Source organism: Pipistrellus kuhlii, unplaced genomic scaffold, assembly GCF_014108245.1.
Source record: "Pipistrellus kuhlii isolate mPipKuh1 unplaced genomic scaffold, mPipKuh1.p scaffold_m20_p_5, whole genome shotgun sequence".
Taxonomy (NCBI): domain Eukaryota; kingdom Metazoa; phylum Chordata; class Mammalia; order Chiroptera; family Vespertilionidae; genus Pipistrellus; species Pipistrellus kuhlii.
In genome coordinates, this window is record NW_023425551.1 from 16,396,224 (window position 1) to 16,421,715 (window position 25,492).

The 25,492-nt window shown below is 40.7% G+C and overlaps 1 protein-coding gene across 1 annotated transcript in view; it reads right to left on the reverse strand.

Annotated features, from left to right (window-relative positions):
- Positions 1 to 9,971, reverse strand: part of MOXD1 (monooxygenase DBH like 1) — a 75,999-nt gene extending 66,028 nt beyond the window's left edge. The window contains exon 1 of the mRNA XM_036414730.2: positions 9,644 to 9,971. Coding sequence (XP_036270623.1) covers positions 9,644 to 9,907 — 264 coding nt within the window. The 5' untranslated portion in view covers positions 9,908 to 9,971. The remainder of the gene's footprint in view (positions 1 to 9,643) is intronic.
- Positions 9,972 to 25,492: the final 15,521 nt, after the last annotated feature.

Genomic DNA, 25,492 nt, shown 5'->3' on the forward strand with positions numbered 1-25,492 from the left:
GCCTAATGTAGCCAAGTTGTTAATATATTTTGGGTATGCATGTTTAAATACCTATGATTGTACCTATAATTCAACTTTATTAGTCCATCTTCTATAAGGACATCATAAGAAACCCTGATAATTACCTATCATTAGATGCACCATTTATTTACTACCCAAATGATTGGCCCCGCAAATCAAATGCAAAAGAAAGTGCAATCTTGTCAGTATAACCTATGATTACTGGAACTCTCTAGTTGTTAGAGATTGCAAAGTGCTCACAAACCAATTGCTTAAAGTTTGTCCTCAAATTTCTCCCCAAATTTCTATCAATCTCCCCCATCTATACATTTTACAGACACCTTTTCCCATGTTGAAAAGCTGGAAAACTTCTGAGGACATGTAATCTTCTGACAACATTTTACTAAGGGATTCATTATATCATTTCTTGTATTTATTGTGTACTTTCAATGTGCCAATATTTCATTTATTTTATTTTATTTATTCCTCACAAAACCCCCATGCATGATGTTACATTATCTCTCCAGTTATTGTATAACTGGAACTACACAGGGAATATAGTCAATGTTATTGTAATAACTTTGGTCATTGATAGCTTTTAGATCTATGGTGATTGCATCATAAGGAATATACGTGTTGAATCACTATGTTGTACACCTGAAACTAATATAACATTGTATGTCAACTACACTTTAATAAGTAAGTAAGTAAAATGGGCAAGAGGGTCAAGTTTAAAACAACAAAACCATGCATTAGATATCATGATTCCCTTCTTCATAAAGGAAACTGTCACTTAGCGAGGTTAAGGAATTTGCTGAGGGCAACATAATGAATGAGCAGCACGTTGTGCTGGGATTTCAACAAGGACCTCCTGCTTTTAACCGCTTAGCAGTTATCCAGCAGGTGTTTGGGGGGGACCTGCCAAGCACATGGACTTGTTCCTGGTACCTCGGAAGATGTGGCAGCCATCAACTTGTAAAAAAAAACTAATTACATGCCGCTTCTGCTGCTTTGCCTCTTTCTCCCTCCTGCAACTATAGCTGTGGGCACTTCACTGCTTATTACTAACCTTTAGAGAATGTGGGAAGGGAAAGGCTAGGTGTTTATATCGATATAACTGGCGAAACACTTGAGAATTTCCCCCCCCCCCCCAAATATAAATGGAGTCCATTTTGTTATTGTTAATTCTAATAAAAGATTTTAGAGCAGAACACTTTTCTTGGCTTAAATACAGGCTGAGAATTATCTGGGACATCCCTTTGTTAATGTTCCACTGATGCCTTGTGATCATATATGACATATATTTTAGCCTTGGTGTAGGCAAATATTCGTTGCTTAGATAGTCGGCAGCTTGTTCCAACTGACTAAAGGTGTGCAAGAATGATAGAGGGCTGGGAGGAGGAGAGAGATTTCTGGTTCATCCTATTTTGAAATACATCACTATCCACAGCTCTTCCATTGCTACTCATTTATGTAGAATTATCAATCAATTCATTAAACTCATCTCACAATTATTTCCATTCTAGGGAAACCACTTTATTTTTGTTTTTACAAAATAATCTTAAATACCAAATGTGAGCTCTTGCTTCAAACATCACATGGTCTCTCTGGCTTGCTTTGCATGGAGTCCTGCTTTGGATCCCCATGCCCCAGGCCTGGGATCTTCCAAGCTTCTCCATGTGGCCCACAAAGGAATCACCCTACTCCTACCAAAGAGCCTGACCACACAAGGTCAGTAGTTCCTGGACTTGTATGTACACTAGAATCACCGGGGAAACTTACAAATATATTAATGTCTGTGTCCGCCCCCGCACCAAGAGACTGTGATTTAACTGGCATGGGGAAGAGAAAGGATTTTCCGAACATTAAAAAAGTTAGAAAGACACCAAGTGATTCTAATGTGAAGACAGATTTCAGAATGCCTGACATAGAAAGTATTTTTCCCAGTTGTCAGTTCACCGTTAGCTCTGACTACCCATCACCAGACTTTAATCTGCCACAGCATCAATCTACCTTGGCCTTGACCAAAGGTATCCAAAGTACCAGGAGGCCTAGCTTCTATAGGGTTTTATCTACCATGAGTTTCCTTGTATGAGTGAGTTTCAGTGCATGGACTTTGCAGGGGAGGGGGGGAAAATCTAGCAATTTATTTTTATCTAAGAAACTAATATTTGAAAATTTTAGTTTAACAACTGCCTCAAAGATGGAAATCTTCCCCCAGACACATGTGGTTTTGTTGGTCTAGCGTCTCAAAATCTATAAGCTCTCTAAGATTATGGAAGATGAGAAAGAACACAGGGTAGAAGAGAAAAACATTCACACCTAGTATTAAAAACGTCTATAAAATCACCAAGTCTCTAGATCAAAGCTTGGAAGACTCTCGCTGAGCTTACTAAACATTTGTGTAACAATGCCACAGAAATAGAAAAAGAGAGCTCATGCGGTTCAGACACATTTGAAAAGTATTAATTATATTTCCTCCAAGTAGGCAGTTTCCTATATTCAAGGTCTGCTGAGTTCTTTGATGCCATTGCCAGACAATCTTCTGCATCGTATATAGCATTTTGAATTGTAAACACTATGGTTAATCTTGAAAATAACCTTAAAAACTTGGGATACTTATTTTCCTTCATGTTTTGTTTATAAGCACCTTATCTGAAATAGCCACACTGGCCCTTAACATATCACCCTATTCTAATTCTTGGCACAGCACTTATTTTTGTTGCCCATTTATTTATTTGTTTACCCCTACCCTCCACCAATATATAAGCTCCACAATACCTCTAACTTCATCTCACTCAATGCTATGTCTACAGCACCTAGAACTTGTTCAATAAACATTCAGTAAATATTGATGAAATAAATGAATGAGCATTCCAACATTCATTGTCTATAGGTGAGTACTTTACTGAAATAGCAAAAGGCACAAAGCTGTGTGACCTAGAGGCTAAGGATTATACATCTACAGAATGGAAAATATAAGACATCACAAGGCTACTGTGAGAATTACATGAGATAACACACTTTAAGAACTTACCATCATGTTTGGTTGGTTACATTAAGCACTCAATAATGAAAAATCATATAATAGAAATGTACACTATGACATTTATAGTGAAACAAAAATAGCAAAAATACTATGATTTTGTAACCAATCTGTTTAGAAATATATTTTACTACACATGTTCCTTCACTATTCAGGAGGAAACTGGGATATATTATTTTGTCAGCTACAGTTTCCTTGCAGGACAAGAAAGAACATAAACTGGAACTCAGTGGGCAACAAGCCATTTACTTAATAGCTTCCCCAAACTTGGTTTTGTCACCTTTAAAATGGGAGGGAGGTCACTGGGAGATTTGAGGGTAATATTTTATGTAACTCCAATCAACCAAACTCTGAGCTCTTGATAGGCATAGAATCTTACTAATAAGAGCTTAGGTGGTCCTCACGCCATCACACTGTGATGCCCTCATGCTGTCACAAGATGGCTGTGCACAAAGCAGAGGTGGGGCCTGGTGGCTGCTCTGGCCTACCTCTTGGGGCAATCAATCACAGGGTTCACACGCTATGAGAGGGTACAGGCCAGGCTGGGGGACCCTCTCCAACTCTGAGTACACGAATTTTGTGCATCAGGCCTCTAGTAAATACATAAAGCATCAATATTTTACCTGTAAAAGCAAGAACTGTTTGAAAGTTTTCTCATAATTTTTGCTTACATTAGATCAATAAGAAGACTTCAATAGTAAACTAAATTGGTCTATTCATTATTTGTATAGCACTCAGCTATATAATTCCAAATTCAGAATTAGCAAAAATCATCTACTTGAAATTATTTTGCAAAATTCTCTACTTAATGTGCAATACTGTCCTTAGGAGTAGCTTTTGTGTTTTTTGTCGACTCTAGAATTTAACAAGTTACAAAGACATGGGTTCGGAAGAGGCTTCCTGGAGAAAAAGTTTTTCTTCTTAAATGTTCTGTATTGATTATTGTTTTAAAGTTACAATAAACAGCATTGTGTGGCATCTGCATGCAGGTGTTTTTTTTTTAATACACGGATCAAACATTTCCAGAAACATGATGATGTATAATGAATTCGTCTCTTTTGCCAGCAACTTTATTTTAATGGGGCTCTATTACAAATGATGAATCAATAAACTACCATTTACTTTCTTTGAAGTGGAATCTTGCATCTCCTTTCAAGAATTCAAAAATTGCCGTTGGTTGCCTGAAGCCCTGAACTCTGCCAGTCAATGCAGGTGCATTGTTCCCTTGGCTCTCAGGTCTGGGGGTGTCCTCGGGGTGGCATGAAAGCATATGCTCTGCCAGGGAGAACCACACACTAAAGACTATCACCCTGTGTCAAGCATTACGCTAGCCATGTGTCCATATTACTAATGCACAAAACACGTCATCGGCGAAGTCCCTTCCTCACCTGGCTGTTTGGAGGGGGGCGGGGGCATAATCCAAAGATTTACAAGTAACTCTTTACAAAGCCCCCCCACCCCCCCCACCCCTCCACCCCCCAGCTGTGGCAGGGTTGCACACTCTCTTCATCTTTCCCTACCGCTTTTCAATTTGCTTTCGAAACACTTCTTTGTTGCCCTTGGCTGGGGCGTACTTAAAAGAAGCATGCCGTTAATCACAAAGAGTGCTCACTGTTGTCTGTGATTTCAAATCGGTTTCAAGCACTTCCTCAGCCCCTCAGCGAACAGCCGGGCAGCAATTACCCTATTGCTGAATGAAGACTTACTTCTCAGCACAGAGAGGCTTCAGTGTGAGACGCAGCCAACAAGCAAGGCTGTAACAAATGATGACACATATTTCGGCCTCCATGCCGATGTACACCCCCCCAAAGGAAGAGTGAATCAATTTCTGTGCAAATTCAATAGCACATCCTACAATGCTGCCCTCTTCTCTAACTCGCACAAACTGGGCATTCATCAGCCCAGGTCACTTGCCTCACATGGGGACTTGCAGTTGCTAAGTGGCTCCGGTGGGTGGAATTGCTCCGTGTCAAAGAGGGGCAAAGTACACGGAAAGGACACCATCCATCAGGGAAGGGAGCACTGAGTTAACTCATTGAGACAAAATCGTGAGGTTTTCAAGAGCCAGTGCCAAAAGAAGGCCTGCTTTCTCCCCCAACCCCGCCCCTCTGGCAATTCTGTGAAAGATGGTGCAGAAAGAGACCTCAGCAGCAGCCCAGGAGCAACATTTCCCCAAGTGGAAGCCGCTCCAGAACAATTTATCTGATGGTGTACACTAAGACAGGCTTCGCTTCACAACCACATTTCTCTCTTCTCTTCCCCATTCTGATAGGACCGGGTTATATACCATTTCAGGAAATATCTCCAGACAGGATCCGAGTGTTTCAAAATGGGCAGGGCAAATTCTCATAATGTCTCCTCTCTGGGGATAGTTAAGTCCATTGCCCTTTAAGGGATTTACTAAAGCTGGGTTTTCATCCCACCATCCCACAAACAAATGTCACACTGCCCTCTGGAGGTAGTTTCATTGGGTGGTTGACAACCATGGAACTAGATGGGTTGTGGAGATTCAGAACTCATTTGGGGGTTGGGGGGTGGGGTGAGCTGAAGGGGTATGGAACAGAAGGACAATGGAGAAATTATCAACTGTCCACTAATTTCTTATAGTAGTGGAGTAGTGTGTGGGCCTGAGGAAGGCAGAGAGAGAGAAATATGCAAAGGAAAGAAAGTAAATAAGTAAACATTGTCTCCAAAATCTCGGCAGTGTCAAGAGAGTCCATGCATGTAGACAGGTGGCAAGTCTGTAGGATGGGTATGGGGGAATGTCTATCCCAAAGATGGCCACACTTCTATGTTTCATCCCCATGTGATCTCCATACAACGTGATGTTGAGGTGGAGTCTCTGTCCCCTCTTGCATCCTGTAGGACTGGGACTACAGCAGAAGACACTCTACAGGACTCAAAGAGTAAGTTGAAAAGGCTGTAGAGTTTCCACAGGGCCTGTTGGGATGCTCACTCTTGTGACCTAGCCTCTGTGCTGTGAGGAAGCCCAGAAACTGTGTGCAGAGGCATGTTCCCACCATGGTACCTGCTGAGATCCCTGACAATAGCCAACATCAACTGCCAGTCAAGCAAGCAAGCCATTCACTTAGAAGTGACATCGAGTAGAGCAGAGATCTGTCCCCACTAAAACCTGCTCACACTGCAGATCTGTGAGCAAAGTAAATGTTATCCTTGGATTAAGCCAGTATTTTAGGGTGGTCTGTTATACACCAGTAAATAACCAAAACAATAGGTGAGGGCCCCTCTGTCAATGGACAGAATGTGTGCTTGGATCAGAATAAACCTGGCCTGAAAGGAAATGGAACCCACCTCTTTGCCTCTCATGGAATCTCCTAATTGAGGCTGATTCTTTATTAACATTAACCTTTTTCTTGTGGTCACAGACTAAGTTGTCCACAGGATCTATCTGAATGGAAATCATGTATGCATATGAACATTGCATGGTGCTTTGTACAAACTTGAATTGTGGCCAGTATTTAGCAGTCAGACGATTTTAATGCACAGACACACAGTTAAATTTATGTCTTGTCTCAAAAAAAAAAAAAATCCAGTAGAACTGGCAATACTTCATTTCCATTCACACATAACAGTAATTCACTTGCAAAAACTCTGGTTTCCTCAATCACTTCTACTTTGTGGCATTACATCCTGCTTGTTCCACTCAAGCCCATCACTCTTCTACATTTGCTCTCTAACCTCTATAGGCATTTGGATTTGTAACATCTAGTTAGCCAACAATTCTTTACCTGGTTGGTTGGAACTTATTCTTATGCAGTTACCATTCCACTGAAAATAAGTTAAAATAATCAGAAAAATAAGATTCAGAATAATAAAAGAACAAAAAAAAATCTAAAAGTCAAGTCTGTAAAACTTGAGAGCATGGCCCTGGCTGTGTTGCTCAATGGGTTGAGAGTTGTTCCATGGACCAAAAGGTTGCTGGTTTGATTCCCAGTTAGGCACATCCATGGGTTGCTGATTCAATCCCTGGTCAAGGTGTGTACAGGAAGCAACTAACAATGTTCCCCCCTCTCTCTCTCTCTCTTTCTCTCTCTCTCAAATCAAGTTTAAAAAGCATATTTAAAAAAAATAAAGGATAAAATCAAATAATAAGCCACAGGTGAGGTGACTGGGATGTCATCTTAGGTTATCATACAGCCTGCTACCATCTCCCACTACCAGGAGCTGCTGCACACGCAAAGATACCCCAAAAGCCAGTGCTTTTGTATCATTGTTTCACATAAAGTCTGTTCTTCCTGGAAGTAATATTACACAAAATCCAAAGTCTACTATCGGAATCGCATATATTATGATTAGGAACACTATTCACCTCGGGTATAGTGACAGAGAATACCCTTATCACATCTTTGCATGAAGACTTTCAAATAATTTATAAAGAGTAGATTTAATGCCAACTGTTGGAAAATGGAATCACTCAGCTTGGTCTTTAATGTCTCTAATTTTATTACAAGTTTTTAATAAAATTGTCTTTGAATTTAATTGATTAGCATAATTTTATTGTATCTTATATGTCCTAAAATGATTAGGTTGTTTAAGGAAATGAAATAGTAAAAAATGTCAGGCAACTAAGAAAATTATCTTTATTCATGAAAATAAGAATTTTTTCCCCCTTAGGAATAAAAATGGAGGGGAAAATCCTATTTCTTGCTCATTAAATATATTGGAAAAGTGTTCATTTTAAGGTTTATCTCATAGTGATAAGTATTCACTAATTATTTTAAGTAAAGTTCTATGGTTCAAAATCAACCTAAATAGCACTTAATTAATTCTTATGCAATCTTTATAAAAGAACCACCAGCAGTGTGAAAATACTCTTTAGTTTAACAAAGTCTACGCTTGTGGTGGGCCCATTATGGCATGTTGAAACAGGATTCTACTCTTGGCCTGGTGTTTAATATCTAATTGAGTGGGTTTTCTAGAAATGCTACTCATTTGAGAAAAACAATATCAAGTTATCTTTGATAGCACACCCTGTTTTATGATATTAACTTAGTAAGATTTACTATGTCCCCTTGGATGTAAGAATAAGTAAGGGGCATTTAACCCTTATCGCCCTGAAAAAAACAACACAACATAAAGCTCTTTATTAAGTTATTCAGCTAGTGAGGTCTGTGTTTGGGGTCAAATTTGTGGTTTACAAATTTAATGTCTGAGATGCTGCAGCAGAAGAAAATTTATACATCAATGACTTCAACAGAGTGCAGTCCTCATAAAACTTTATTTTATTGGAGTTGTAGAGTACTTAGTTTGGGGAGAAAGAATTAATTTATGGGGGGAAATTTAGAGAAGAGGGTGGTTATGAAGTTTTAATTGCTATCATTTTCTTTATTTCCGGCCAATGTGAGTATCTCAGTGCCAGAATTAGGGTTCACATTTGATGGCATGTCCGTCAGAACATTGCAGAAATCAAACTTAGAAGCTAGGAAAACGATTCTTGAGAAATGCACATTGAAATTTATGTGGTGCGTTGAATTTTAACATCCTCAAAGCCTAAAACAATGCCAACACAATCAAGAGTTTTTATCCGAGTCAAGGAACTTTTAGCAAAAGGGCAGGCTCTCTGGATAAACTTTGATAAGTAACAACGGGTGTATTTCCACTACGCTGTTAGGTCACCATCGAAAAATGTCCAAATGTTGATCAAGATTAAATAAACAAAGATTTCCAGAGAACCTCTCACTGCGTCCTCACTCTGGTCATCTCACAGTTCTCTCCTCCTGTTTATAAAGACATCAATGAATAAACAATGGCTCCCCTGAGGCTCTTTGGAAACAATCAGCCAGTTGTCAAATTAGCTCTATTAGCTACTTAAGTAAGCGAAAAAGTTCTGCCTCTTCACAGGGGATTTTGCCTGGGGCTCTAGGTTTTGCAGATCTTTAGAAGCAGCTCTCAGACTAGCAATATCCTAAAGGGATCATCCCTCTGAAGAAGTAGCTGGCATCTCGCCTGGGATTTCCCACATCGCCCCGATTTGGGAAGTTCTCTCAGACACCCAGAACCCCAGGCAGCAAGTCAGCCAAGAGCTTCAAACTCTCTGCCCCCCCCAAACCCTGAGAGCAGTCGGTTAGGTCCCCAACGCCGGGTCCCCTCTCCGTCCCATCGGCAATAGAGGGGGACCGCGGCAGGTGGCAGGAGCAGGTCCACTCCGCTGGGTGCTGGGGACAGGGAGGTGTTCAGAAGCGGAGAACTGCCTGGAATCACCGTGCTCAGCTTCGCGGGGCGAAAGCTGGGAGCGGGGCGCGGGGCTCCGGGGCGCGGGGCGCGGGCTCCGGGGCGCGGGGCGCGGGTTTGGGCTCCGGGGCGCGGGGCGCGGGTTTGGGCTCCGGGGCGCGGGGCGCGGGGCGCGGGTTTGGGCTCCGGGGCACGGGGCGCGGGTTTGGGCTCCGGGGCGCGGGCTTGGGCTCCGGGGTGCGGGTGCGGGAGCTGATGGCCGCGGGGAGCGTGCGCGGGGCTGCGCGGCCGTCCCGGTGGCCGGTGGTGGGGGTCCTGGCTCCCGCGCCCGCTCCGGGGTCGGGACGGGACGGGGATCGGGAGGCGCGCTGACCCGGCGGGGCTGGGGAAGGAGGGGGCGCTTACCTGGAGGTAGGGTCGCCCCTGGGCCACCCCGCCCACCACGATGTCTGCCGCGGCCATGGCCCCGGTGGGCGAGAAGCCGAAGCCCACGTAGCCGGCCGTGCGCACCTCGAGGCGGAAGGCGAGCCGGGCGTCCCGCGGGCCCCAGCTCAGCCAGTACTTGCCCTCCGAGTCCAGGGACGTGCGGTGCGGGAAGGTCCGGCCCGAGCCCCCCGCGGCCGCGCCGGGGAGCAGCGCCCACAGCAGGAGTAGCCACCGGCCGCACATCCTCCGCGCTCCGTCCTGCAGGCACCTGGGCTCCGCCGACTGGCGAGCGGGCGGAGGAGGCGCGAGGGTGGCGGCCGCCGTGCGCCCGGCCTGGGACCGCCCTCCTCCCGCGCCCCCCGCCCCTCGCCCGGGGAGGGGCAGCACCCGCGCTCCCTCCCGGCCGTCGGGCCGGGTCCTGCGGGCTCTCGCCTTGTCTCTCCCTGGCCACCAGGCCACCTGCAGCCCCGCACCCCGATGATGGGGTCCCCGAGGTCTGGATTTGGTGGGAAGGGAAAGCGCGGGGCGTCCTGGAAGGAGAGGAGGAGGCAGAGGGAGAGGAGGAGGTAATGCTCGGTCAGGGACTTGGGGCCGAGGGAGAGGAGGAGGGTGTCCCTATTGAACACCTTTCTATCCATTGCTGTTGACTTTCAGGAGCCATTGTACCCAGCCAAGGTGACCTACCCCGAGGAGGGACAGGACTCGCCTCCCGTTCATTTCCCTCGCCCTTTCACCCTGCTGGGGCCCCATGTCCCAGGAAAGTCTTGTTCTTGACCTCAGTACTCAGCATTCTGATGCTTGCGTTCCACCCGGGTTCGGTGGATGGGTTATTCTGCCTGACTACTTTGCCATCTGCAGAGTAGGTCGTGATTAAAGCACCATTTGGCTGTTAGATGTTAATTTGAAATCCCTCTTTCCTGCTGTTTCAAGTTCTGGCCTTCCTGGTGTTTATCAAAAGTGTTTTTGCCTCTACCTTTGACCACAGCGGTCCTGTCTTCAGAAGGCTAATTGCTCAACGTGGTAAGCATCAATTACCTCTACTTATACTCTGCCGTCTTTCCAAAATAGTCCCAAAGTGGCTTACAAAAATACAATATACAAAATGGAAAAATAATATGAGAGGATAGATGAAGAAAAAAAATGTGGGCAACAAGTATACTGCAAATATGCACCATTTACTCTGGGCTCAGAGGCTCCACACCACCACCTATACTTCTCATTTTCTTCAAGACATCTTTCAGTGGATTCTTCTCTCTCTCTCTCTCTCTCTCTCTCTCTCTCTCTCTCTCTCTCTCTCTCTCTCTCTCTCTCTGTTTTCTGTTTCCATTTTTCCCCCACCCCATAACTTTCCCAGCATGGATTAACACTGTGTCATCCCAAAGATTCCAGCATATTTGAGTGTCTGGAAGACAACCATCAAGTAGATCTGCTTACTAGGAAGTTCCAAGAGTTACCAAGGGGTTTAGTATTAGCCAGGGACAATAGGCCAACATCAGAGAAGAGTGATGTTGAAATCTTGGGAAAGGGCAAGAAACAAGAGTCAGGGAAGCCTTGAAAGAATGGAGGCATTGAGAATATGAACTATCAATAACCCACTGGGCCCACTGGACAGACATTAGGACAGCAGCATCAATTGCTGCAACCTAAGAGCTACAACCTTAGAACTGAGTGTCTGCATGTTCCAGGGACTCTATTGCTGGCTCCAGCCATGAAGAAAAGAATAGAGAGAGAGAAACAAATGGTGGACATGGAGGCCAAGAAGAATGCTCACCATGGGAGGGGGGGGAGGAGCAGGATTTTAGGGAATTAAGTTACTCCGAAGTGATCAAAGGTGAACTTCTTGTTTTGTGACCCTACTTTTGTTCTTAGCAGAGTAGCCTGGAACACATGGGTAGATCTGCTTCCTGGGGCTCATTATGCAAATCCCAAATTTACATCTAGACTCTACCCTCATTTACTGTTCTAGTTTCGCCTTCTTATGTCCTTCACCCATTGCCCTCCAGAGCATGACAACTACTTTGAGAATTCTTAAAGGAGAGTCCTGCTCTTTCATTCCCATCACTGCGCCTTTTCAGATTGTGCTCTCTGTCAGTACTGCCTCTTCTCCCCTCTGTTCTTTGAAATATTTTTCCTTCCTCCTCCCACCCTTCCAGGTGGCTCCTGTGGAAGGGTCTGTCTTCAGTGTCTGTCTGTGTGCTCCTTTCCCTCCAGTAGCCTCTTTAGGTAAGGAACAGCTTCCAGTTCTTTGTTTTAAACCCTTTGCCAAGACCAGGGACCAGTATGCAAGAGAGGCTTAATAACAGTTGTAGGAAGACTGAATGCATTTCCTGAACCTTCTGGAAGAAGAGGGTTATGGAGAGAAATCTTGGCCCCCAGATATGATTGAATATTCTTTTCTGCATTTGTATGAGGCAAAAAATATGAAAGAAGATGATATATAAAGTTACAAAAGAGAAAGTTGTGATTATTTTTATTCTTTCTTTAGGAAAAATTAGGTCGTTGAGCGTGAAGGGATTGTCTTTTGTTATTCTATGACTGGAATTGCATCTAAAATACCCTGAGTGCTCAAGAAATATTAAAATTATATAATCGTTTTAAGAACTGGTCAACAAACAGACTATTATTAGCATAATTCATACTCAAGAGACACACTCTGTTTTGGTTTAAATTACCACAGTAAATGAAAACAAAAGAACATGTTTTCCAAATATGCTTTATAAGCAGCCTGGCTTCCCTAGGTCAAAACCAACTCCCCACTCAATTGCATGGTGGTCTCAGTTTCCCAATTTGAAGTTAATTTCTAATATTTAACTGCTTTATCTTAAATCTGTAAGGAAAGCATAGATCCATTAAAAGCTTGGGGTACAATGAGCGGGGGAAGGGGGACAGGTGTAATAATTTCAATAATAAAGAACTTTTTTTAAAAAGCTTGGAGTATATAGCAGAGAAAAGAAATCAGTGGTAAGGGTATTCAATTTTTTTTTTAAACAAACATTGCTGCTTGTTAAAGAAATTGATTTTTAAGTATGAATAAAAAAGTAAACTAAAAAAAAATCACCTTAAATTCCACCATCCAAGAATAACTGAGTATATTCTGAAAACATCCTTCGAGAACCTAGGTCCATCAAGCTTGCAGGAACAGCCTATTGGACAATCATTTGTAAAGAAATAGGTGAATTAATTTTGTAAGATTCCACTTGAAACAGAGTGGAGTTACAATTCCAGTTACAATATTTTTGTGGATTTTTTTCTCTCCATGTGTATCTAAAAAAGAAACAGAGTAGGCAAAACTAGATATTCAGTGAGTTTTTATTTAAATTCCAAACATTCAACCCAATTACTCATTCTTAAAATGAATCATTTTCTCACACTTTTCGACCAGGAACTTTGAATGTAATGTTTATTTTGAATCTTCACCCATTCTGATGCACAGCTTTGAATCAGCCAGTGTGACTGCGCCCATGCTGAGCTTCTTCCCCTTGGTTTATTTATGTTTCCACAGTCATCAACTTGGGGGGGGGCGGGGGACGGGGGGGGGGGGGGGGGGGGGGGGGGGGAGAAAGCCCCGCAGACAGTAACAAGCCAATGCACAGTTGCTTGGTATGAATGAACTAAGATTGTCTGAAATAAGTTACTTCTTGTGTAAATAGGGGAGTATCATAATTTTCTGTCTACTTGTACCTAAGGTGCAACAATAATACTAAATATTTATAAAGTTCCTGTCTTCTAGGCAGCTCAAAGAGAAATATTTATATAAGTGAGCTCAGCAGGTCTCCAACATTAAAATAGGAAAGCTGAGGCATTTTCTCACTTTCTCCTCTTTTAACTGCTTCTTGTGTGGATAGGTGACTGGTTCAAGTTAATGCTATGAGTCAGTGGCAGAAAAGCCAAAAATAGAAGTTTGGTTTCTTTCCTTTTTTTTTTTTTTTTTTTTTAACTGCATATTTTCTCTAGCTCTCACCTCATCTCCAATAAAAAAATATATAAATTTTAAAGCCACCAGGTCATCACCATGAAACATTCTTTCAATAGGGCTGATTTTTTTCACATGAGCAAGATGCTATGATCCACTAGTAACCCAATGTTATATTCTTCATTTTAATAATGGATGATACTAATGATGATGATGGTGTGGATAAAGGTGATGCTATCTATTGTACATTGATGTTTATTAGCCAAAAAGTGAGGTGGGCTTAACGGAGTTCTTGAAATTATTCTGAAATTGAATGCCAGTTGTCATTGAAAATCACTCTTAGTCTCTTTCATGTATACTTATAATAGGGTAATATGCAAATTAGTCATGATGACATCACTAAATGACTGATTAACAGGAGAGGAGGGCAGCAAACTATGAGTGGCAGAGAGCTATGAGTGGCAGTGGGCAGGGTGGGGCAGCCAGCTGAGGCAAGCGAGCTACTCCTGCATGGATTCATGTGCAGGCCACTAGTATAAAACTAACAGCAAGATCCCTAGCCGTTTGGCTCACTGGATAGAGCATCAGCCTGCAAACCGAAGGGTCCCAGATTTAATTCTGGCTAAGGGCACATGCCTGGGTTGTGGTCTCGATCCCCAGGGGTGGGGGCATGCAGGAGGCAGCCAATCAATGATTCTCTATCATAGGGGTGTTGAACTCAATCAGAGAAGGGGCCAAAATCTAAAATCCAGCCTAAATCGCGGGCCGAATGGTTTACTGAACAGTCATAAACTGTCACTGTGATGGAAACGCAGCAGAATGCAGTGATGACAGCGCGGTGCGGGCCACATTGCAAGGCCTGGCAGGACGGATTTGGCCCGCGGGCCTTGTGTTTGACACATGTGCTCTATCATCATTGATGTTTCTATCTCTCTTTCTCTCTCCCTTCCTCTCTGAAATCGATAAAGAAATATATATATATATATATATATATATATATATATATATATATATATATATATATTTAAATAACAGCAAGCAAACGTGTGTGCTTATTTCTTATGCAAACCACTTTCTCTGTGCAAAAGCTATACTTTTGTATTATCTGTAAGATACGTTCTGAAATAAAGCTGTTTGAACTTAAATTAAGTATGGGAAGGAAAAAAATAATACTTTTTTAAATCACTAATGATCATTTGTAAGAATTTTCTTTTTTAAGGAGCCATGATGTATATGGATAACGTGGTAGGAAAGAAACTGACATAAGAGTAGTAGTCAGCCTATATTATTGTAAATCCATGTTTATAAAATTGCTTGGGTATTGATGAGAGCAATAGGCCCTAGCAGCATTGTGCTCTTTATCAGAGTGATGTTTATGAAAAATAACCAGGTCCCCAACATTTTGACAAATTTCTCTTCTATGGGAATGAAGCTGTCAGTGATTCTAGGACAAGAAGTGAGGAGTGATATAATAATGCTGAGTTGGTCCCAGCAAATGTCAGCCTTGAAAAGAATCGTAGGGACCCTCTCTCTAGTCCGAGCTTTCATCTTGCAGATGAGGAAAGCAAGTCCTGGAGAGAGGTGAATTGTTCAAGATTCTTATAGTTTGTAAATACTAGATTCAAGGAACAAGGGTAGTTTGCCTAGCACAATTGACAACGATGTCTGGCTCCTTCCATTTCCTCCTCTTAACATTTATTCTTTTGGATGTCTCTTGTTCACCACTGGTATTTGGTGAAAGCAAGTTTTAACTTACATAAACATTTTGAGAGAAAGACAGAGTGGAAGAAGGCATTGTGAATGCAGTGATATTCTCCCCATGCGTAAGACTCCCTACACATTACCATTCTGGTTATGAAGTTGATTTGGCATTTAACTAGATTTGCTTCAATGAGTTTATACTTCTACTAGAGGTCGATGCATGAAATTGTGCAAGAGTAGGCCTTCCTTCCCCCAGCTGCCGGCACCAGCTTCCCTCCAGCACCTTGGACCTTGGCTTCCCTCACAGCCCTGGCTTTGTCCGTAAGGACATCTGTTCTAATTATGCTTTTATTATTATAGATGTTTATCAATTTAAAGAAAAGTCTATGTGCTTAGTTGAAATGAGCAACCATCATCAGAACTGAATACAAATTTAGCTCCACACTTAGTTGATTCAGTACTACCTGATTCTAATATTCCACAAGTGGTTTTGGAAAAATTTAAAGTAATTATGTACTATAATTTAAAAACACACACATAAAAATTAGAAATATAAATATAAAAATTTAATTACCCAATACATAATTAAAGTCATTACAATTATTACTAGGCATAATGCATAATGAAAAGAAGTTCCCTTAAGTGGAAAACTGGAATAATTAGCAATTATTTCTCCATATAGAAACTGGCAAATATAATAAGACATAGTCTGAGAATAAGTGTTAAAAAGGGCAATGGAACTTTCTAATCTATAGTAGGATAAGGAAGAAAAACGAGTGTGCTTGTTTCTTATGCTGCAAGATTTTATTTCTTCTCATTTTAAAATCTACACTCTAGTCTCAACTCTGGAAATTTCCACATTTAAAAATCCAAATTAGAAATTAAAGATTAATTAAACTAGCCTTACATAAATGCAATTTGGTTTCTAAAAGGCATCTTTTACCTTACTCTAGATAATTAAACAAAAGACTAAATTTTAAACTAAATAATTAGATTGACTGCCACTGCTAAAATTAACCAGACAATAGCTGTCACCTCTCTTACAGTAGTTTGCCCAAACAGACTGTCAAAACCCCAGGCTATTATAAAATTAGCCTTAGGACTAAAACTATCAATAATAATAATAATACAGGAGCATGACAGGTGGGTAATTTCTATGGAGCCCTGAATTTGGGGGAGAATATCAGTGTATTTTTTCTTTTTCTTTACTCCTTTTTCCAACATGTTTATTGAAGTCAATATTTGATAAAACCAATTCTAATGGTGAGCTTGAGACACCAAAGGAATAAAGAATAACTGGATATACTAGAAGATAGATATTGCTTGTCTTAGGAGTAAAAAACCATAATGATAATGATAATCAGAATAATAATATACTTATTGAGTATGGAAGGTATGTAACATGAATTGTCTCATTTAATCCTTATAAAACTTTATGAGGTCAGTGGCATCTTCTCTACATTTGGAGGAACAATTGCTTTTCAATTATATAAGAGCAAAAGCAGCAGGATCTTCCCTCAACTATGAAGGAAGAAATTTCTTGTAATATTAAATTATTAACACCATAAACATATATTTTGGAAAATAATTTTACATCTCCTATCAAGCAACTCTGTAATATTTTTATCGAAATCAAGTAAATAAACAAACAAAAACACAGAAAGCCAAATTGCTACAGAAGTTTGGACCTTTTCTTGATACAAATATCAAAAATTGTATGTGGTTACTGAGCTTCCATAAGAAGCTATATACTAAAGTTGGTCCTATGGCAATGGGACATAAAAATTTAATGTCAAAAAGGTTATGATGGGAATTTCATGTGAAGAAGGGAAATGGGTTGAGTGAAATTGAATAAAGTGAGTCATCTTTTTAAATAAATCTTTATTGTTCAGATTATTATAATTGTTCCTCTTTTTGCCCCCAAAAATTCCTTACCCTCCCTCTACTGTCCTCCTTAGGTGTATGATTTTTGTCCAATCTCTTCCTGCACTCCCTACACCCCTTTTTCCCAGAGAATTGTCAGTCTACTCCCTTTCTATGCCCCTGATTCTATTATATTCACCAGTTTATTTTGTACATCAGATTTTTTATCCACTTGACTTTTAGATTCACTTGTTGATAGATATGTATTTGTTGTCACTTTGTTCATAATCTTTATATTTACCATTTTCTTCTTTTTCCTCTTCTTAAAGAATAGCCATTTCATATAATACTGATTTGGTGGTGATGAACTCCTTTAGTTTTTTATTATCTGTGAAGCTCTTTATCTGACCTTCAATTCTAAATGATACCTTTGCTGGGTAATCTTGGTTGTAGGTTCTTGCTATTCATCACTTTGAATATTTCTTGCCACTCCCTTCTGGCTTGCATAATTTCTGTTGAGAAATCAGCTGACAGTCATATGGGTTCTCCCTTGTAGGTAACTGTTTTTCTCTTGCTGCTTTTAATATTCTCTCTTTGTCTTTTCCCTTGGCATTTTAATTATGATGTGTCTTGGTGTTGTCCTCTTTGGATTCCTCTTGTTTGGGGTTCTGTGCACTTCCTAGAATTGTAAGTCTATTTCTTTTGCCAGATAGGGAAAGTTTTCTGTCATTATTTCTTCAAATAGGTTTTCAATATCTTACTCTCTCTCTTCTGGCACCCCTTAATTCGGATGTTGGTACACTTGAAGTTGTCCCAGAGGCTCCTTACACTATCTTCATATTTTTGGGTTCTTTTTTCTTTTTGCTTTTCTGGTAGGGTGTTTTTTGCTTCTTTGTATTTCAAATCTTTGATTTGATTCTTGGGATCCTCTAGTCTGCTTTTGGATCCTTGTATATTATTCTTTATTTCAGTCAGTGTATGCTTAATTTCTGATTGGTCCTGTTTCATATCCTTGAGGGTCTCACTAAATTTCTTGGAGGTTTCTAGAAGATTCTTGAGTAACCTTATAACTATGGTTTTGAATTATATATCCAGTAGTTTTCTTTCCTCCATTTCATTCATTTGTGATCTGTTTCTTTGTCTCCACATTTTGGCTGCTTCCCTGTGTTGGTAGAGTGGCTTTGTGTGCTAGGTGTCCTATAGGGCCCAGTGGCTCAGCCTCCCCAATCACCTGAGGTGGACACTCTTGGTGCACCCCTTTGTGGGCTGGGTGCACAATCTTGTTGTAGTTAAGCCTTGATTGCTGTTGGTATCACTGAGAGGAATTGACCTCCAGGCCAATTGGCTATGAGGACAAGCTGTATCTACAATGGGAAAAATGCTGTGCTGGAGACAACCTTAGGGGGCAGGACTTAATTCAGTGGGGCTTTGGTGGTCACTGAATCTGTCCATTAAGTGTGTCACTTCTGGATGGGAAGAGTTGTAATCTGGTATGGTCTCACACTCACCACTGAGTACACTGGCTCTTGGATCTCCAAGGAGGTGCAAAGTCAGCCACTACCTGAGGCCACCGCAGAAACTACAGAGAGATCTGCAGATTCCTCCTCTTTGTTTGGGGTTTGGAAGTGCCCAGGTGAGGCCCAGCTCTGAAGCAATGCAAGCTGCTGCTGCTGGGACTTGGGCCTTCTTTTGGAAGCTTTGGCACTCTCTGACCCAGCTGCAATTTATTAGATTTTAGGTAGTCTTAATGTGCTTTTTTCTTTCCTTTTAGTTGTAGAACTTCCACTTAGCCAGCTTTCCCATGGTTCTGGATGATATTGGTTTTATCTTTTAGTTGTAGTTTTGATGTGGTTGTGAGAGGCAGCAAGTACAGGTGTTTACCTATGCTGCCATCTTGGTTGTCTCCCATGAGTCATCTTTTTAAAAAATGTTTCAGTTATTCTCTCTCTCTCTCTCTCTCTCTCTCTCTCTCTCTCTCTCTCTCTCACACACACACACACACACACACACACACACACATTAAAGTTAGTGAATTATTCTCATTAAGGGGAATAGTAATTATAATAATTATTATTCCATTCTTCTTTCAGATAGGAAGGAAAGGATAGCTAGACATGTTGAAAATTTAAACTTCATGCAAAATAAAATGAGAGATGTCTTATAAGGGAAAAAATAAGTAATTAGCTTCCTTTCTTAAGTGTATAATCAGTGCTGAGCATTCCCAGGAGAATAAAGTTATGGAGAAAATTGCCAGGATCACATTTATTCAGACTGCAGGTTTATTATGTTACTCCTAGTGAAATTACAGAGTGAAACCATCTAGATAATTCACCCTGTGACTACAGTATTAACCAGTAAGTGGATACAAAATATTTTGAAAACCTAATTTTAAACAGGAAACATGTTCTGAAAAAACAGGCAAATAATGATTTATTGTTGCTACTTACATCACAGGACTAATCTAAAAAAAAATCTAAGAGGCTACTAGTAAAACATCATGATTTAGGTTATAAACCAGAGAAATCAAAACATTATTTCTGTGACTTAAATACTGCTATTAGCTTTTTTGACTAGCATAAAGAATGTATTGGTTTGAAAATATTTCAAAAATAATCTCATGAGGTAAGATTATCCATATAGGAGAAGAGAACTGGCCTAACCTAGGAATCACTTTGCCTCCCACAAAGAGGAGGTAGGAAATCAGAACCATCTGCTGCTCTGTTCTTCCTTCCTCTTTAACAGTGATGCCTTAATTCAGTCTTGCAGAAATTCCTGGATCAATATATTTGCCAAGAAAATAATAAGCAATACTGAGTAAAGAACATTAATTTTCATTCCCTAATTCACTGTGTTGAAGTGCATGTTATTTGAGGGCAGCAAAGTTAGGCAAATTGACAAGTCACTTGGTAATGATTTCTTAAAGTACTAGAGGCCTGGTGCACAAAAATTCATGCACTTGTGGGGGAGGGAGGTCCCTCAGCCTGGCCTGAACCTTCTCACAATCTGAAACCCCTCGAGGAATGTTCAATTTAAGAATTGGGCCAAGCCAGCAGTCAGATTTCCCTCTGGCAGCCCAGGAGCCCTTGGGGGATGTCCGACTAATTGCTTAGGCCTACTCCCGATGTGGGCCTAAGTTGTTAGTTGGACATCCTTAGTACTGCTGCAGAGGTGGGAGAGACTCCCACCACTGCCACTGCAGCTTCTCTAGCCAGTGCACTGACCACCAGGGGGCAGCTCCTATGTTGAGTGTCTGCCCCCTGGTGATCAGTGCACATCATAGTGACCAGTCATCCCTGGTCATTCAGCAGTTAGGGTCAATTTGCATATTACACTTTTATTATATAGGATATTTATTGTCAATTCTGAATGACCTATGACCCCTCTAATATGAAGAACTTACCTTAAACGTGTTAGTTATCTTACCTAATAATAGACAAACATGTAAATTGACCATACCTCCGCTATGCCCATAGCCAATCAGAGTGAGTATTCAAATTAGAAGACCAAAGATGGTGGCTGCCCAGCTGCTCCAAGCACGAGTGGTCAAGCAGGGCAGGACTATGAGAGGGTGGGTGGGGGACAAAGGGTTCTACAGGAGTGGAGTGCCACAGTGAAGATAAGACTGCAGACTCTGGAGTCTGCAATGAAGATGAAGATGGCAGACTCCAGCCTGAGTCTTCAGCAAAGACAAAGACGGCAGACTCTAGCCGGAGGGAAGGCCTGGGTCACGGGTGCCAGAGGAAAACTGGTGCTGGAAGCCAAGGAAAGAAAGGCCTATTGCACAAATCTCTTTGTGCAACAGGCCTCTAGTCCTATATAATAAAAGCCTAATATGCTAAGTGTCTGGTTGTCTGGTCAGCCATTCAACCAATCAAAGCATAATATGCTAATCATATGCTAAGACTGCTCAACTGCTCACTCTGAGCACTGACCACCAAGGGGTAGACAGTTGACTGGTTAACCAGTTGCTATGATGTGCACTGACTACCATGGGGCAGACACTCAGTAGGTTAGCTTAAGCTGGAATCTGGCCAATCAGGACTGAGCAAGAGGGCTGGACATGCATTGAAGCTTCCTTGTGGGCCCTTCCTGGCTGGCCAACCTCCTGCATCCCTCTCTGGTCCTGATTTTGCACTGGTGGGGTCCCTTGGCCTGGCCTGTGCCCTCTCGCAATCTGGGACCTCTCAGGAAATGTCGGAGAGCCGGTTTCGACCCAATCCCGCAGGCCAGACAAAGGACCCCACTGGTGCACAAATTCATGCACCGGGCCTCTAGTTGGTAAAATTACAGAAGCTTGAAAATACTGGTAGTGCTTCACAAAAGGCTGGATAAAGCAAACTTTTCCATTATAGAATATTTGCTGTGAACATTTTCTATGAAATATTTGAATAGCATTTTTACATTTTAAATTATTTAAAACAATTTCAAGCTGTCTAAATTAGTGTGGATTCTGTATGTTCCTTTGGTGGCCAAGAATGGAAAAAGAGAGAACTAGGAAGAAGCAACAGATTGAATCCCACTGAATGAGTCAGAAGAGTGGGGGATGTGTAAAAATGAGAGAGACAAGGGTGACAGCAGGCTGTCAGAATCCTGTCAACATCAAGTACATGGCCTCAACCCACAGCATCTCCCCCTTTTCCAGACAGCTGGGTTCAAGGAAACTCTCCATTGCTTATGGCCATCGCCTTAACTTGGCTCATTTTTTGGTGTTTCACAATAGAATTTTGAAATCAAGAGAGCAGAAGCTTGGGATGTTCCAACAGAAAACAGAGACTTAAATAAATTAACCAAGACAGCTCTACACAACTAACATAGATATTATGAGAAGGAAAACAAGCTAGTACAAAGATGATATAGTAGAGTTTACCTAAGATCCAGCCTGAAAAGGAAAGTTAACGATTAGAATAAAATTTTAATGCATATGTGAGACATGATATCTGATATGTAAGGCACCCTCTGTGCAATTTTGGTTTGAAGAAAGTCAGGCCCTAGCTGATTTGGGTCAGTGGATAGAGAATTGGCCTGTAGACTGAAGGGCCCTGAGTTCATTCTTGCCAAGGGCACATACCTGGGTTGCGGGCTCGGTCCCCAGTGGGGGGCATGCAGGAGGCAGCCAATCAATGATTTTCATCAGCGATATTTCTATCTCTCTATCTTCCCCTCCCTTCCTGTCTGAAATCAATAATAAATAAATATATATATATATATATATATATATATATATATATATATATATAATTTGATGTAATATATATATAATTGACTATATATATATATATATATATATATATATATATAATTGATTTTTTTTTTTAAGTAAGAAGAAAGATCAGCATCTTTGGGAAAATTTTTAGGTTGGGGAACAGCAGAACTTTAAAATCAGAAAATCTAAGAAACTTGCAATTTTTATAGAAAAGACCAGTTTACAATTAATAGAAATATTTGTATGTGAAGCAAATTGAGTAAATTAATAGAAATGTTTGCAGTATACATTCTATAATGAATATATTTATTCAGCCTTTTGTGAGTAGCTAGCAGTATTTACAAGCTTCTATATTTTAACCAATAATTATAAGAGCAGTTGATTTTCATGAAAGCTTCTAAACAAGTAAACAGAAAACAATTTGACATGTATTCTGAAGCAAAACCTTTCTAAGAAACAATCTTGTTTACCCAGCCCAATAAATATTAATCCCTTTAAATATCTTTGCTTGAAATTTGTATTTACATTTAAATTGCTTTCCAGGATGTTATTTTATTCATTTATTCACAAGTCCTTTTGATAACCTATTCTGTGTCCATATTTCTAGACACTGGGGATATCTTGCTGAACAAAACTCTTTAAAAATATATTTTTTATCATGGACCTTGAATTTTAGTGATTTAAGTAACTCAAGAAGTATTAGATAAAGAATCAAATTATAGGTACTCAAAACCTGACACTTTTTTTTTCTTTTTCCTTTTGAATTGGTCTTAGGACACATTTTTCTTCAATATAAAACCATTTTTGAAATACTATTACTTTCTTATTTTGAGTTCTTTCAAAAGAAAGAGCACAATAAGGGCCTACATCTGCCTAAATAAATAGTGTTGAAATGTTTTGCTCCATGTGGTAAGAATTATCAGAACATGGAGAGTAACTAAAACAAAGCAAAAATTTGAGGGAAGAGTATTTATATAAGAGAGAACTGCATCAAGATACTTTCAGCAAAGCCAAGACACAAAGTTTAAACCACCATAAAGAAATAATGTGTCCAAGCACTAAAGAAACAAATGGGGGGGAAATAATAAAAGCATGTACAACATTATTGAGTAAAAAACAAAACAAACGGAGATGTCTCATTCTAGGCAGGACTAGAGTTTAATGTTCACAAAGGTCTCAAATGCTGATGCATTTTGTTGGGATTCCCTGAAGCATAGGTTTTAAATTATTATGTTAATTTATTAGAAAGCAAATTTTTAATAATTCAAATGAATGTTGTGTATGACCTTTTGAGTTAGCTTTGTTATATAAAATTTTCATCTCCTCCTGTTTTATATTTACTCAATATGCTTCACACACAATTATCACAATTATTCCTTCTCTCTCTCTTTCTCTCTCTTTCTCCTTTCCTCCCTCCCTCCCTCTCTTTCTCTCACTCTCCCCCTTCCTTCCTGTTTAATTGCTACATGCAGATTATACCAATAGGTAACAAGATACAGGTTCAATTGTTTTTTAAAGTTGCGACATTGAATTTGGAGCAGTGAATGACCAGGAGTTGAATGTCAACCCTGCCATTTGCCAGCTATGAAAACTCAGGAGAGTTAGCTAACTTTGTGCCTCATTGTTTCATCGCTCATAAAATGTGGATAAAATTAATAGTCCTAGGATTGTTATGATTACATGAACTTATACTTACAACGGTCAGAATGTGCCATGTAAGTACATACTAAACAAGATAAATAAAAACCTAAAGGTAAAACTGCACTTCACTCCTAAAAATAACTCCTCTAGAACATAACCATGGGAATCAGTCTAGCCACCTGTTCCTGCACAGCAAATATATTCTATTCCAGGAAATTGAAATTGATTCCTTTTGTCCATTTAGTTCACATTTGCAGATAAAAATTCCAAACTGTACCCCTTGTTTACATTCCATTTGTCATTAATAAAAGGCAGGGTTGTTTCTGAAAGTAGCTATCAGCAGAGAAGTGGAAGGGAAGGGAAGAAAAGTAAAGAAGTGACTACGAGTGACATACAGGAAAGCAGACAAAAACATCTTAAAACCCTGTAATGAGAAGCATGCAGAGTCCTGTTGGCCTCGGCTGACTCCCATGAGAGAAGTAGTCTACTCCATCCAGCATGTCGCTAACCGTAAACACAGAGGTGCAGAGGCCAGGACAAATAACATCAAAGGCCAAGGGAGAGTGCGATGGGGTGAAGGGGGACCCCACCCACCCAGGGGCCCTACCCACCCTTCCTGGATGAGCTGGGTTTAACATCATTTTCCAGCAGACAAGCCAAACCAGCAGCTTGTACATTTTCACCAACTCTGGCAGGCACGCCTGCAAGTACAGTTACAGGCAGTTACTCTTGGGGATCAAGGAGCGCACTGAAATGAGACACAGACCTTTCATTCCCTTGTCTCCTTGAGTGGTGACTTGAGTTTGGCTTGCATGAATAAAGCCCCTCTCAGACTTGCAGACTACCCCCAAGGCTTTGACATCACTGGCAAAGCATTCGCTCCCTCACGTTGCCCTCTGACCTAATGGGGAAATCTGAAAGAGTTCTGAGATGACTGCCCCATCTGTACGCAAAATGAAGCACAAGTCTATGGCCCTAAGGAGTCATTTGGAACTGGTCATTAATTTTGGAAATTTAAAAAGTGAATGTCTTGGGTTATGTTTATTGATCCTCAATTGTTAGATTTACTAGATCACTTTTTGATAGCTACTCTCAGAAAAATAAAATAAATGGATAAGTAAAATGTGTAGCAAGAAAAAAAGAGTCTGAGTGTTTTTATTTACAGTTACCAAGAAGGGGCTAGTAATTTCCTTTGAGATCAAGAGAAATGGAGCCTCTTGGTGTGGCCCAGAAAGGTGGTTCCATTTGTCTATGATGACACCCCAGGATCACTCTTGGGATGCATAATTCTCCCTGCCAATGGTCAACCAGCAGCCTGTCTTGAAGGTACCCATTTCTGAACATGAAGTCTTTCTAATCAATTCATTAAATTGTGAAAGCTTCCTGGAACATACATATTTTTGGGCAAGTTTGTCAATTTCTGCAAGTCTTCTGCATAGAAATAGAGAATTTGGAGAGAATTGCCATCCTAATATTGAGCCTTCCAGCTCATAAACATAAAATGTCT